This window comes from Copidosoma floridanum, unplaced genomic scaffold, assembly GCF_036245765.1.
Source record: "Copidosoma floridanum isolate Cflo_tuat_1 unplaced genomic scaffold, Cflo_Japanese_pri ptg000012l, whole genome shotgun sequence".
Lineage (NCBI taxonomy): Eukaryota > Metazoa > Arthropoda > Insecta > Hymenoptera > Encyrtidae > Copidosoma > Copidosoma floridanum.
This window is the reverse complement of record NW_028321889.1, coordinates 7,495,843-7,510,667: the sequence shown is the minus strand read 5'-3', so window position 1 is coordinate 7,510,667 and position 14,825 is coordinate 7,495,843. Positions and strand designations below refer to the sequence as shown.

The 14,825-nt window shown below is 43.3% G+C and overlaps 1 protein-coding gene across 1 annotated transcript in view; it reads right to left on the bottom strand.

The window, feature by feature from the left end:
- The window catches only part of by (focal adhesion protein tensin), a 143,296-nt gene extending 139,448 nt beyond the window's left edge, over nucleotides 1-3,848 (bottom strand). The window contains exon 1 of the mRNA XM_089590500.1: nucleotides 2,626-3,848. Within this exon, the coding sequence (XP_089446626.1) occupies nucleotides 2,626-2,727 (102 nt within the window). The 5' untranslated portion in view covers nucleotides 2,728-3,848. The remainder of the gene's footprint in view (nucleotides 1-2,625) is intronic.
- Between the last annotated feature and the right edge of the window lie 10,977 nt (nucleotides 3,849-14,825).

Sequence of the window (14,825 nt, the reverse complement as noted above, 5' to 3'; positions counted from 1 at the left end):
TCAGAGGAGGGCTTATTTACACTTTAATTTAGGATCGACTAATTTTACTTGACAAAAAGTCCAGCAACGAAATTTCGCAAAGTTGTGCAAACGGAACAAGGACGGCCAGTGACTTCCATCGCGGAGGGCAATTGGTGGCGTATACGGCAATCGTGAGTGATTAGCGTCAATCGCCGCCGACTAATCGAGGGGCATCAGCATATCTCTCTTCCCCCGACTCTCTACGCAACAGGTTCGTCTGTTTGTATACAAACGAAACTTCTCGGCAGCTGTCCTTTTTTTCAGCTTAAAACTCATCCCAAGTTGTTTTGAGGCGCCACGAAAAACACTCGTGGGTATAGCATCGCATCCTCTCGATGTTATGGAAGTTTTTTTTTTCACTAGTCGACAGTTTACAAAAATTTACCCAAACATGCGCAATGGTCTTTCTATGACAATTGGTTAAAATTTACTTGCCATGGGTATATAGCTTAATCGTTGAAAAATAAAATTACCTGAATAATGTGTATCTTTCAATTACATTACATCGAGTACATATACTGACATATATAGCCAATAAATAAAATGCTCGTGTGGCGCGCTGTATCGTACCAGTTTGTAAAACGCGCGCTACAACTCTTTTTTTTCCCCCAATGTGGCTTTGGTTAACACTGTTTTCGTCAGCTAACGCCAGAGAGAAATTCGCCATAAATTTCACGAACAAAGAGCAACGCCGTGGTACACGACGTCAGCCTAATTCACACACGCGCAGCTTGTGGCGCGGATTAATTAATCGCACGGGCATACACAGCTGGTGTATCATCAAAAATGTATGAAGACCTCGTTATTGGTCCCGGCGCGGGACAAACTCCGCGGGATAGAGGCCATCGAATTTTTTTCGGGGCACCCATACCACTCCGACGACCCACCGTAGGTCGATAAATCAGCTCTGGGGATATTATATACACCGTGCACCCATATAAATATATATATATAAATTTTCGAACTCGGCGCGTCTTTATGCCCCGTTCCCCACAAGAAGTCCCCCCTTTTTGTCCATTCGCGGCTCTGGCGCGTGTTATAAATGCCTCCTCTTCTCCACATCTGTTCTCTCGGCGATGAGATCACTAGTTCATATCTCACGGCCAACAGAGCCGGCTTCTCTTTCTCCGGATGTGATGGTGATGCCAGCAGTTGACGATTCGTACCAACGGCTTCATTCATCCCCCCCCCCCTTACTTCCAGGGTAATTGCGCGACTTGACGCAATTTCGTTACTGTCAAAGGCGAATTTGAATTTTAATCGCGTCAGGGCTGCTTTTTGTTCCTTTCTCAACTACAAGTGTCTGTAAAGCTTAGAGGCTTTCTATAGACTTGTTGCGGTGACTACAATCCTCCTCTCGACACTTGCCGTCATTCAGAAATCGTACGAAATCGGTAAGGTCTAGCGGTAAAAGTGTGCTATATGAATAACAATATTTGCCGTGGGAGCTAAAAAAAGAAAAGAAAAGAAATTAGGTAAACCCAAAGACACGATTTTTTTACGATCTCAGGTGGGTCGCGTATGTATTTCTATATAAAAGATCATTCCGGGAAACCTGATGCTATTCGGAGAAGCCTCTCGGATTGAAATACGTTCCCAGCAGCGCCCCTGTTAATTTGTTGCGCCAGACATCACATGGCCGCGAGCCGCGGAATTAATCGGCCATGTGCGGCAACAGGTCTTAGATAAAAGATCGCACGACGCGTATACAAGGGCTACACGAAAGCTAATCCCTCGCGACTTTTATATTGCTCAAACGGTGGCGGCCGTTTTATTTTGTCCTTCCTAGAAGATAATACATAGCAAAGAGAAGAATCCACTCGATTGCGCAATTTATGCAGATTACTATATTATACGTGTTGTGTTGGAGCGAAGACGAGTTCTTTCTTTTTTTTTTTTTTTTTTTTCGTGCATAACGTGATAAGCGAGCGGCCTCGTTTGAGAGGAATCCGATTTTTTACTCCACGAGTCGAATGATCAATCGCTTATCGAACCGTGCAAATCGGTAAGAAGCTTAGGATGTTTTTTTTTAAATCAGCGATAAATATGGGCGTGTGTATTTTTGTTTACACGCGAACGTCGAACCAAAAGTCTTACAATATGTTATTGCACACGTGACGGGCCGAGAAAAATTATTGCTCGGGCGTGGATTGACGTAAAAGTCGTCCAGGACGACTCCGGGCCAGGCTCTACTGTTTACAAAACGTTCGAATCACATCTGTGTCGCAATTAGTCGGGAGACGAAAAATATTATTTTTTCCCTTGGATAAACAAACTCCGGGGTCTGAGTGACGCGGGTGTCGGCCGCTCCATCATCCGAGTGGGAGGAACCAGCGGAACAAAAAAAAAAAAATTCGTCATGACTCTCGAAAAAAAAGCGTAGGTATACAGTACTCGGCTACACAAGTTTCCCTCGGTACAATGGTACTACACAAGCGTCATCGTCTTGAAATCAATAAAAATCGGATGGTATAGGTGTCTACATGGGTTTCTCAAAAAGGGGGCGGACGGAAATAAGAGGCGTGAGCGTGAATGAACAAAAGGAGAAAAAAAAACAGCAACAACAAATATTTAGATAACGCATATAGGGGTCTGCTCTCTCACCTTAACGAGCAGATGAATCGGCTGGCTGACGCTGAGCAGTTTGCCGCCGCTGCCGCCTCCTCCTCGCCTGGTCTTGCCGCCCAGGCACCGTATCCACGGCATGCCTCGGGTTTATGTACTGTGCTCCCCTGTTTTCTTCCGATGCGCCGTCCTCTCCCGGCTACGTGGTCAAATTATTCGCCCACGCCCGCGTTACGTGTATTTTTCTGCTCCTTTTTTTGCCATTCGCTCACGCGAGTGGACTCACCTCTTTCCACGGATGGTTTTTTTTTATTGTTACGGTCTATCGATCTTATCTTGATGACGACTCATTCGTGCCGATCCTCAGAGCACTGCATCGAGGGGAAATGTAAATAGTGATCGCATCGAGTCCAAAACTTTCCGTGGTAATTGGTGGAATTGAGATTCCAATGTAGTATCGAGTGAATTTTAACGAGCGATTTCGCAAGCGCAGGAGAAGGAGCTGGTTGCTACATCGCTGCTAGCTCGGGTATCGGGATCGGGCGATTAGATCGTCCCGCGAGTGTGTTTCCCTGAGTCGCGGCGCAGCTCCTGACGCTACGTAACATCGTAGTTGGCAGCAGCACCGATGGTATGGATCTGATTTTCCTCCTTTACACTTCCGGCCCTACCGATCCTCCTCCTCTGGTGCTCGATCGCGCGTGTATCGCCTATGCCCCGGGACTGGGGTCTTTCAATCAAATGCCAAATGCTTGTACCTCTCGTTTCATCACGACTAAATTTACCTTTGAAATTTACATCTTGTCTATTGTCACACGACACCCAACTCTTTCGATTTCACTCGAAATGCGTCCAATCGGTTGCGTTGTATCTCTATACAGTTCGAATAACCTTTGAGTTTTTCGTGCACCAAAAAAAAAAAAAAAAAATACTTGAAAGAAAAAATAGGGTGAATATATTATAATCAAGGCACAAAAAGTTTAAATCACCCAACTGAATCACCGAACAAACAAACAAAAAAACACAAAGTCACAAGCGCCGGCTACTCGCGCAGCGTAGCGCCCCGGAGCAGACTCTGACCTCCCGAGCTCTCGCGTATGTTATTATACAGCAAAGTTCCAGCACCGGCTGCAGCGGTGTATACAACACTCTTGATAGCAACAATCACACACTATGGCGCGCACGCGCACGTCCCATCGAACGCGGCGCGCTTTTAAAAAAGCCGGGCTCATTGCCGCGCGGGCGGCTAGCTCTAGGGCATTTTTTTTCTTTTTTTTTTTTTCCCCCCCGTTCAATTATTGCTTGTGGTGCGCGCTACATCGGTAATTGGCGTTACGTAATGCAGCCGTCGATTGAACGAGGGTTATTGCACTACGTGCCCATAAGCACGAGCTTAATCCGCGACTAAAAAAAATGAGAGATCGGTAAGGAACCGGGCGTATCGTTTGTCCTCCTCGATCGAACAAGGATATATAATTTCTAGTCCAAAGAGAGAGAGAGAGGATATTTGAAACAGTGGCAGCAGCGGCAGCGCGTCGCAATGCAGGTTCACCGATACCCGTCGACCGGCACGTTCCGCGGTCTAGCTTCGACTGACAGAGAATAAAGTAAGTGCCGGCCGGGGAAGCGGCAACCAAAGCGCGTTCGCTCCTCTCTCTCTCCTCCGCCACCTCTGTTTCTTCTTCTCCTCCTCTTCCGTGCGTTCGTTTTTCCCCGATGGCGCGTATGGAGAAGAGCCATAGCAGTGTGTACCGGCCGACCATGTCTGGGACCACAGACGGGTAAGATATAGTAGTGCAAGAGGGTAGCGGAGCTGGTGGACCAACACTTGGGTACATCTCGCTTTTGCGTCATTTAGGGGAAATAACGCCGGCGACGGCCTTCGCGTCCGCTCGTATTTTTAGTGCAGCCGTCCAAAGATGCGAGTATAAGATAAAGAGGGGAAAAAAATAGAGGAACACCGAGTCACCTCTATACTTGTATATATGGCTGTCTCCCGAGCGACGGGGTGCGAAATTGAAACGTTAGTGCGGCAGGGAGCTCTGCTCGCGTGTATATATCTATACTGCCTCGAGAAAAGCCAGTTAGTTTGTGTTTGTTGACTTTTCATCCGTTTGATTTTTTTTTCTTTTCTCTTTTTTTTCCTCCAATTGACGTCGTTGATGGCGAAGATGAAACAATTACCTTTCGCGCTAAACGAGCTTACAGTTACGAGAGACGATGAACGTATAGTAGGTAGGTGGACAATAATCTTCAACTTGTAAAACGATAAATTAATGGTCCCAAGAGCAAACGAAAAAAGTAAAATGACGCAGTATTTATTGTGGTACAAAAAACGCGCTGTCAAAAGTTCGTTATTTTTTGTTGTCACCCGTTGCGGAAAACTTGCAGCCATGGAATTTTCATGCATTTTGCGTGTCTGCAGTGTAAGTGGCCAAAGAATGCATACCGTTACACGAGCGCGCGGGCATTCGCAACGACACGTGTGCATTATATGCGCGTTAGTGTACATATACGTCCACGTACTTGTCCACGTAAATTTCGCGAGCGAGCGTTCCTCCCATACGTTACACATTATATTATGTACAGAAAAGCCCGTTTCTGCCTGTAAAAGAGAGTTTTTCCTTAGGATTTTCATCTCACGGCCCAGCGCACGCGCCTGTTGTGTATATAATACTCGCACGCCTATGCCGGGATGAATGGCTGAGCCCCTCTTTCTTTCGAGTTTCCTTGATTTGCCACGGACGCAGGCACGTATGAACCACGTTAGCAACCCTTGGCCCTCTCGTTATTATTATTATTATACCCTCTGTATACGGTGACATCGTGCACTGTTGGCTCTTTTCGACGGCGGCACATATTTTGGTTTCATTACGACAGGCCTCGGGATTTCTTTTTTACAGGAAGAAGAGGAAAAAAAAGAAATTAAGCCTGCAACTTTATGATGCTCGGCGGGTCGCTAATCGCGTGAAATAAAAGCAGCGCGATTAATGAATCGCCCGTATAGCAAAACGAGAGACCGACAAACAAACACGTGCAGCGCAAGAGGGACGACAAGGGTGGCGGCGAGTAAAAAGGGCGCCTGTGAAAGTAAAAAAAAAAAAAATAAAAAAAAAAGAGAAGACGCCACTGTGCTGCCGGCGTGGCAAACGTAGCGTGGAAAATGCGAGCTGAAATCTCCGGCTTTTTCCTCTTCCCCGCGCTACTCTCGCGACCACCGAGTTGGCCTACACCTATACAGCACTCGCGCATTAAAACCTTTTGCCTCATACTTTCGCACATAATATATACATATAAACGTGAAGTATATATATAGACGGGGCGAAATCAGCAATCGACCGGGAAAATTAATTCGCCCGCAATTTTTTGCACCATCTTGTTAAAAATTTGCTACTGTATGGGGAAGTACAGTTTGCCAGGAGGAAATGTGGTCAGAAATTGTTTAAACAAATTTTTTTTTAAACAATTTACAAAAATTAATTTTTTCGAGAAAAAAAAATTGATCCTTATTCTTTGGCCCATTCCTAACAAAAAATCAATTGGGATGCATATACCTAAACCCCATAGATTTCGAGTAAAAAATTCCTATCCCGAGTCGTTTTTGTACCTGCGTACTTATACCTGAAGGAGAGGAAAATCTCGGGTATACGCATTCATGGATGGTAGGTACAAAAACGACTATGCTTAGATCAACAATACCGTTCTTGCCAAGCAGCTAACGTTTATAAATCTTTCTTTATCTAAAAGTGCACGTTTCAAGGTAAAATTTGAGCCCTGGTAAGTTACAAATAATGCACCAATAACTGAGTAACACGTGATCAAATATCGCAAAAAACGTTTTTTTTTAAACTCGAGGAATTTTTTGCTCGAAATCTATCGGGTTTACGTATATGCATCCCAATTGATTTTTTGTTAAGAATGGGCCAAAGAATAAGGAGCAATTTTTTTTTCTCGAAAAAATTAATTTTTATAAATTGTTTAAAAAAAAATTTGTTTAAACAATTTCTGACCACATTTCCGCCTGGCAAACTGTACTTCCCCATGCAGTAGCACATTTTTAACAATATGGTGCAAAAAAATTGCGGGCGAATTAATTTTCCCGGTCGATTGCTGATTTCGCCCCGTCTATATATATATACACGTGTACGTGGGTGTGTATATTTGCACGCGGACGTTCTCTCGGGTAGCATAAGCACCGTCCGGCGTCGTATACGTGTATAGAAGGGAACGAGAAAGTACAAGTAGAAAATAATATCGAGGCTATGGTATATCGCTCACGGTATGTATATATGCCCACGGCCCGAGACCACACATGGTCGATGCGCTTCTCTCTTGGTCTTCGTGGAACATTTTGCGTCGGCCCCGGGATTGACGTGCCAAAGGATACGAGGTTTTTACCGATCAACGGCATCGAAGTGACGTCCCTGAGAATTTATCGGGACGACGTGCGTGTGCTCTGAACCTAGAAAGTATAAGGTGGTATGATGAATAGCTCGTGATGCTGAAGGATTTTTATAAGAGTTACTTTTACATATTTGGCGTAATAAACGACACAAAAATTTCGTTTAAAATGCAGTTTGCGTCAAAAAACATAAAATTGATCAATCTTGGAGCCCTTTGTCTGTTGCGTTGCAACTTGTGTGTATATATAATGGCTTCCAAAAGGTTTTTTGCTCTTCAGGAGAATAATATAATGCCGTCAAAGTATGGAAAGTCAACTTTACTTACAGGGAATCTGTTAATTTTGTATACAGGACTGTGGGCTGTGGGAGGCAAAGTATCGCAGTTTGTTGTTTTGATGACTTAAAGATGAATTTCTATATGTAATGCTATCATATTTATATCAAACAAGATAATCATAAATTATTGACAAAACAAATATTAAATGAACTCATACAAAAAGACGAGGAGAGAAACAGTTAATTGGTGTAAAGTATTGAACGTATAGCGAGGGATGTAACTATACCTTAAACAGACAGGGCTTTGCATCATAAACATATCCCCCCCTTCCGCTGCTCGAGGCCTCGCACGCAAAAGCCGCCCGCATTTTCTGTCCTAATGGCGTATAGCAAATTAATTGGAAGATAAGACCAGCTCGGCTTTTTATATCGACAATTAAGCTCCTGGCCGATACGTATACCTATTACTGCAATTCAAACAGGCGCCTCTGCACGCGGACGAGCTTATTTGTGTGCGAGTTTTTTTTTTTTTTTTTCAAAGAGAATTCTCGCCAATTTACCCTCGCGCGGATAACCAGCCGTTGCTCTCCCGGGACGCGAGTTTTTACCCTCTGCGGATGGATGGGACAATCTTCCGCGGCACTCGTCGCCGCTCTCTCTTTTTCTCGCTTCTTGGCTTTGCCACGTGTAATATAGGATTGTAACTCGTGTTCACCATCGCTCGCACGTACACGGGTTTCATTTGAATCTCTGCGTCTAGACTATAATGTACGCATGTGCTTATCTACACAAGTTACTTTTCATGCGCTGAAAACGAAGCTGCAATTAAATTTCGGTTCTATTAGCTCTGTACCTCTATACCCGGAGTCTTCGTTTTGTATGGCACGCAAAATTATCTGCAAAGTGTTGCTAGTTGTAATTTCAGGCTTGCAGCAAGCATGATAACCCAAGTATAATTTCAGAGAAAGAATAAAATACGTTGCGATCAAATTGAAACCTGATAGGACATGGAAAAAAAAAATTGCTTTTCGATATAAATTAAAGTAAGTATAAAAACACAAATCATCAGGGACTATATAGTTGGAAGTCGAGGGCGAGAGTAATATGATAACGCACCTTTTGACTTGTAAAATGCACATAATATGGATAAACTTATAAAATCGAGAGGCTGCGCACTCTGAAGTCTTTTGGAGACTTCTGAAATCTTTAAAAGACTTAGAATGACTTACGAGGTTTTTTTTCATGACTTCAAGAGTGCGCAGCCCCTCGTATAAAATATACATGATTCATTATGCTTTTCCGACCCTTTCACCATATTTTAATCAATATTGGTATATAGTATTAGAGTCACCACGCGTGCGGTAGGTATATAGTATCCGTTGTAATCTTGCCCGCGGTAAAGGAAGAAATCACGAGCAAGAAAGCACGTAGCAGAGATAGAAACGTGAGGCGATATTTTTTTCAAGTATATGTACGGGTATACGTACGTATAATTATTTTACTTTGAATTCGATGAAGAGGTGCTCCGTGCAATGTGTATAATAGGTATATGCGCGGAATGACACACCCGCGAGGCTCAATTTCATCGACACGCGATGCTTCGAGGGGAAGAAGCTCGTGCACCAGCTGCTGATTTCTTCGACTGTAGGTATATTATATATTTACATTGGATGCGCGGGTGAAACGAACAATCTGTAATTACGACAGCCCACCGCGCCACGCGTTGGCTTTGATACAGTGATTAGGACTCTTTTCGATGAACCAACAAGGGCAAGTGAATTTGTTGAAATTTCGAGACCAACAACCATCGATGCCTGCAATGATTTCCCGGCGCGTGGTTTTGTTCGTCGGATAAGTAGATATTTCGCAAACGATTCCGAGCCGCACGACATAATTGAGTACCCAACGGCAATAATCTTCGATCTGACGAATGCATATATATTATATACGTCGAATCCCCTCGGAATGACAATAGCGCCGATCCGAGAGACGCGAGCGAAAGTGAGAGATCGACGACAGATGAAAAATCGATCGATGCGCGACCCACATACATACATACTCACTTGCATCAGCATCCCTCTCAATTAAATCCGACGTACACACATTTAACATCAATCGCACCTATACCTATAACACATAACTTATACAATAGGCACCATCCCCACCGCCACTCATATACCACAAGACGCATTTAGCCTCATTCCCGTTATACTTGAATATAATGCGTATAATGTGCGTTGCGCAACATAAATGTTGTAGGTACATCTATATGAAGGTATATTATACACGCACTCGCTAAATTCTCCCCGGTATAATATACGCTCCGCAACAAACTGATCTGTTTGCTTGGGCTCTCGCTGAGCAATTGCCCCGCGGATACTTGACATCGCGTGTGCTGCACGCATCGCACGCGTATCGCCTTTCATGATTTTTGCGTGCTCCTCCCAATATCATAATGTTATACGGGGCGCGTCCGTTTTGTGTGTACTCTGTGCGCGTAGGTATACATATAAGATCCGCTATAGATGTATAACGTATACCGGCTGATGATCGAGAGCCATAACATACAAGCGCATCTCTCTTTGCTTCTACGCGTATATATATATATAGTATAGACGCGTGCGTGCATTTTTTGACCAGGCGATTGTTGAGAGGTGCACCTGGACTTCTCGAGGAGAGTAGGCGGAAAAGGGACGAGAGAGAGAGAGCACACGGTACATCTGTAGCTATTTGTACGTATATATTATATATATGAACGAGTTCGTTGTTCGGTGAGCCTCTGCAGTTGCTGGTTTTCACTGCACATGGAGCGTATACTTATTATATACATATACCAGGTGATCTTGTATTATAGGCACAAGCGGGCCCGGCCTACTTTGCTTCCTAGAATGTTGACATCACTTGACAAACCGGACACGCGTGTGGGGCCACCTTTGCTCGCTCGTGATGCTATTCCGACGTTCCCTCTCGCTCAGTGGACTAATTTTTCATTGTTGGGCGCTTGTTGCGATGGGTGTATGCTCACGCAGCGATCGACCATTTTTAAGATGATTTTTTAGAAGCGATTCCGCGAAAGGGTACCTGTTTTCGATGAATTCTCGAGAGCTTGGAATGTTGCATATTTTTAGTTCACAGCCGAGCTCGATCCGATGTAGTTGTTGCGGCTCTGTATATGTGCGTGAAGCGCCGTTCATCTCCGCGCAGCGGCTCATTGTGTTTTCATTTTGGGCGGATAAACGTGATCGACCGAGTTTTTTTTTTTTTTGCGAAAATCAAAATTTCCAGATGATGAATACCACATTTGGAAATTCTCGGGGGCGGGGACCAAAAAGATGGCGTTTCAGAGCTTTTCGGTGAAAAAATCTTTCAAAATTTACGGACAAAAATTTCGCAATGAAAAATCGCATTCTTTTGTAGAGTTGCGTCAAATCCAACGTATACTTCCCAATGTTTTGATAATTTTTATTTCGACTCGAATTATTCGCCAAAATGCGTACGCATAAAGCTGCTTAATGTTTTTTTTGTCCATAGCGTGAATTCCTACTTATCGAAAGAAGAAAAAAAGAATTTTTATAAAATTTTCCCTCTCTTGAATCTTGCCTGTTTGCGAATAAAAAGAAAAATGTAAATAAATACGCACGGCGTGCAAACACAATTTTAACCTGCAATGGGCAGCCGGGAAAAGTACCAACAATTGAAAATACCATCGAGAGAGTAATCCATCAGATGCGCTGACTCAGCACCGTTTTTTTATTTTTTATTTTCATTCGTCAAGGAATAACACATTGTGCTATATACCTGAACGTGAATCTCACGCACTGACCCACATACTTCTGATTCAATAAAAAAAAAAAAAAAAAAAAAAAAAAAAAAATCAGGAGAACTCTACTTTGAGGCCCACTTAAAATACTCACAAGTGCCAGCAGATGAAAATTCGCCAAGTCAAGAGCTACAAGCTCCGAGAACCGATAAGGGCAGTAGCTCAATGTAATATGTGTCATCTGACCACGACAGAGACCCGATTGTACTGTTTTTGCCTTGGTGTAGGTGCACTTAAGAACGGAGCTTTTGGACTCGGCCCTGCGGAAACGTGCTGTATGCCCCGTGTATGAGACGAATACCTGATGCGTGTATTTGCTTGCGCTGTACATAATAATTACATACGTGCTCGAATAATGAATATTTAATACCTCTCGTGAGTATCGGCCTCCTCTGCGCGATTTTTCCCTCGAGACAGCAGCTACCGCATGTGACGGTGTTGATACGTTGACTCGTCATGTGCCGTATGGCGTATGTACAGTTTTTATGAGTTGGTTGAAATTGAACGCGAATTTTATACGATAAACAATTACTATGTCTCAGTATAATATCCCAGTATCTCAGGGTATACAATTTTTCAGCGATTGCGAGAAATCTTCACAAAAACGGGACGAGTATTTAGCTCAACTAAAAGGAGGCAAGTTTCAGGTGCCATGAATATTAATTTATACGTACCTACGTACTATTTGACTATAGAGGCTGAGTGGCAAAAGTCTCGGATAACAATACAACGACAGCAATTAAATTCACTAAAAGTATATAGTCTTCCAAATGAAAACAGCACCAACGAACTTACACCTGTACAACATTTGTTGCGTTTCATCGTCATTGGCAGTGTGTTCGTCTTGTTCCCACTTGTTTTTGCGTTATCACACCTGCATCGCTCCGTCAACATGTTTTCATCCGGTATACACACGATGGGAATCGATGGAAGGGGGCAGATTCAAATGGCAACGTATTAAATTTAATGCTGAAATAAAAGTTGTACTGCACACGCGGGGGCACGATTACCATATATCACATACAGCAAATATACAACAAACTGGCTCTCACACGCGGCTATAAAGCTCGGCTAATTAATCGAGCTAATTCGCATGTTACGCAACCCCCTGCTCTCTTGTGCAATAAAATATGTAGGTACATGCGAATATACATATACGTATATCGATACTACACGAATCAAAGTGTACACGATTGTTTGTTTGCGAATAAGTGTAGAGTCGATTGTAAAAGTTTGTTTAAAACAACATCATTAGTATTACGTTGGAGCTAGCTGTTCTCGCATTCTCGTCAGTAACAATAATAATAATAAAAGTGACGGTGATGATGATAATAACAACAATAATATACATGGAGAAATAGCCTAGCTTCGATAAGACATCGGTGTAGGATGTATAGGTATTAGAAGCGCTTGTCTATACGATACGGAGGCATCCACGTTGCACGTACATATATATGTGGACGTGGACAAAGTAAGGGGTGGGGAGCAAGAGTGTATGTACGTACCTGCCTTCGTTAATTCAATAACCTATTCCCATTCATTTCCTTATCAGATCATAAATCTCGGTGCGCGGTTGGAAAAAAAAAGGTCAGCGCGCTCTCGCCTACATTTTTCCCTCTCTCTCTCTCTCTGAGGTCTCAATTCAGTGGAGGGTAACGCGCGTGTTTATACAAGCTATTGTATAAATAAATAATATCCCTTGGTACGGTGTGTCCATTGAGACTCGCGGAAATGCATCAGCTCCGTATATATATTTATATGGGTGTGCATACTCCTCTCTCCCGTGTGCGCGCTGGGCTTTTATCAATTTTTTTTTTTGTCAGGATAAGAAATCACGGGAAATTTTATTGTCTACGAATTATATTTATACGCGTGAGATACGTGCTCACGCTCGGCTATTGGGATGTAATATGGGCCATTGGAGGGGATAAGAAATTCAACATGGCGCGGAAGAGTCAACGAATACACACGCGCAGCATAGGACATGAAGGCCATTTTTCCTCCGTGTTTAAATTTTTTATGACAATGAGGCCCGTGCGTTTTTCTGAACTATATTTACATCAGGAAGCAGCTCCCGGTGCACTTTTTCTATACTCTAGAGCTATGTAACTCACGAAAATCCGAATCATATCCTGACAGCCGCCCTTTACTTGTTAAAAAAAAAGTTAGATGTATGAATTTGTATCGAGGAAACTCGAGACGGGCGCTGCGCCCGCGAGCGAATAAAATTGCAATTCTCGGCTGTCACGAGCACCATATGCGCGTAATGTGAGTGGACGCGCGAGTCTTTCGTCCTATCACATTTTGTTTCTCAATCGCTACATGGACACGCGCGTAAAAATCCACCCACTCCACCCTTATGGTTTCACATTTTTTTCATCAGTTTATTATTACCTGAATGCGCACGGCGGAGGAGGGAAAGAAAAAGTACAAGTTCCATTTCTACGTCACGCTCGATAGAACACTACGAGCAATTTATCTTTCGCATCTCGCGCCCCGCACTACTCGAGCGAACTACACTTCATAAAGTTATCGACTACTCCCTGATGCTATTTGTACACAGGCGTTCTCTCAATCGCTCTCTCAACGGTGCCGATCCCATCCTCCGTTTCGTGCGATTTTCCGAGACTGCTGAAATGCACGTGCAATATTGTTGTGTACCTGGTAATTACAATAATGTGGGTGTGCCTGTACCATAGTAGGTGTAATGCAAAACAAAATGTTGACGCGGGGAACTTATTTGGGAGTGCATCACTTTGGACGGGAAAACGGAGCGGCTTGATTGGGTATTTATAGAAGCCTCCTTCCCTTATACTTTAATTTCCATTAAAATTAACATTGTAACAGAAAGCGCACGTGCTCACTGGGATGGAAAAATTATTTTGTGGTATAATAGGTAGTCCTGTCAGAGGCAGAAAGAACTGCAAGAGAATCGTGAGAGCTGCAATGCATATACGATAAGACGAGCTAAGGAGATTCATCAGGAGACGTTGACGGAAGAACTATTATATTACACGGTTAGCGTAGCACCCCGTGCACTCGATTAATCGCTCGAGTCTCCCTCTTCAAAGTGTACGCGGATGATAATGACGATGGTGATGACGCGGAAGAGGAGGAGGATTATAACCGTTTGTTGACCCCGCGACGTTTGCAAATGATTTTCCGGGACGATATGTTGCTGTCGCGTTTGCCTCGCGTATAATGTTTATAATGAGAGAGGCACGCGCAGGGCGTTTATATCGCGTTACATTAGCTCGAGTATTAATTAAGTGTGTACTTGTGCATATACACCGTTGAGGCAGTCGGAGGTTACAAGTGTCTATATTATAAGCGCTTTCTTACTGGATGTTGAATTCGAGCTGAAGACGATACTTTTCATGCTCGTTCTAGCGAGTATCGATTCAGAAAAACACGGATTCTAATATGTCCGAACTTTATAGGTGGAGGCTGAAGATTTGATTTTGATTTGACATTTCAGAGGTACACTATTAATTTGTTGTTTAATCAGAACTTAAGTTAAGGTTAAGAATCTGTACTCACCCTAGACGTAAATAATACCTACGCGATCTCACATGATGGTTGTGGCGACTCAGCAAAGTACTAAACATTTTTCTTGTTGGGGCACCTACTTACAACTTTTTTTGCACAATAATAATGAACACTTAAATATTAATGGCAAGTATGTAAAAAAAACCGCGGTACCGAAAATCAACCTTCGACCACCGTTGAAACACGCGAGC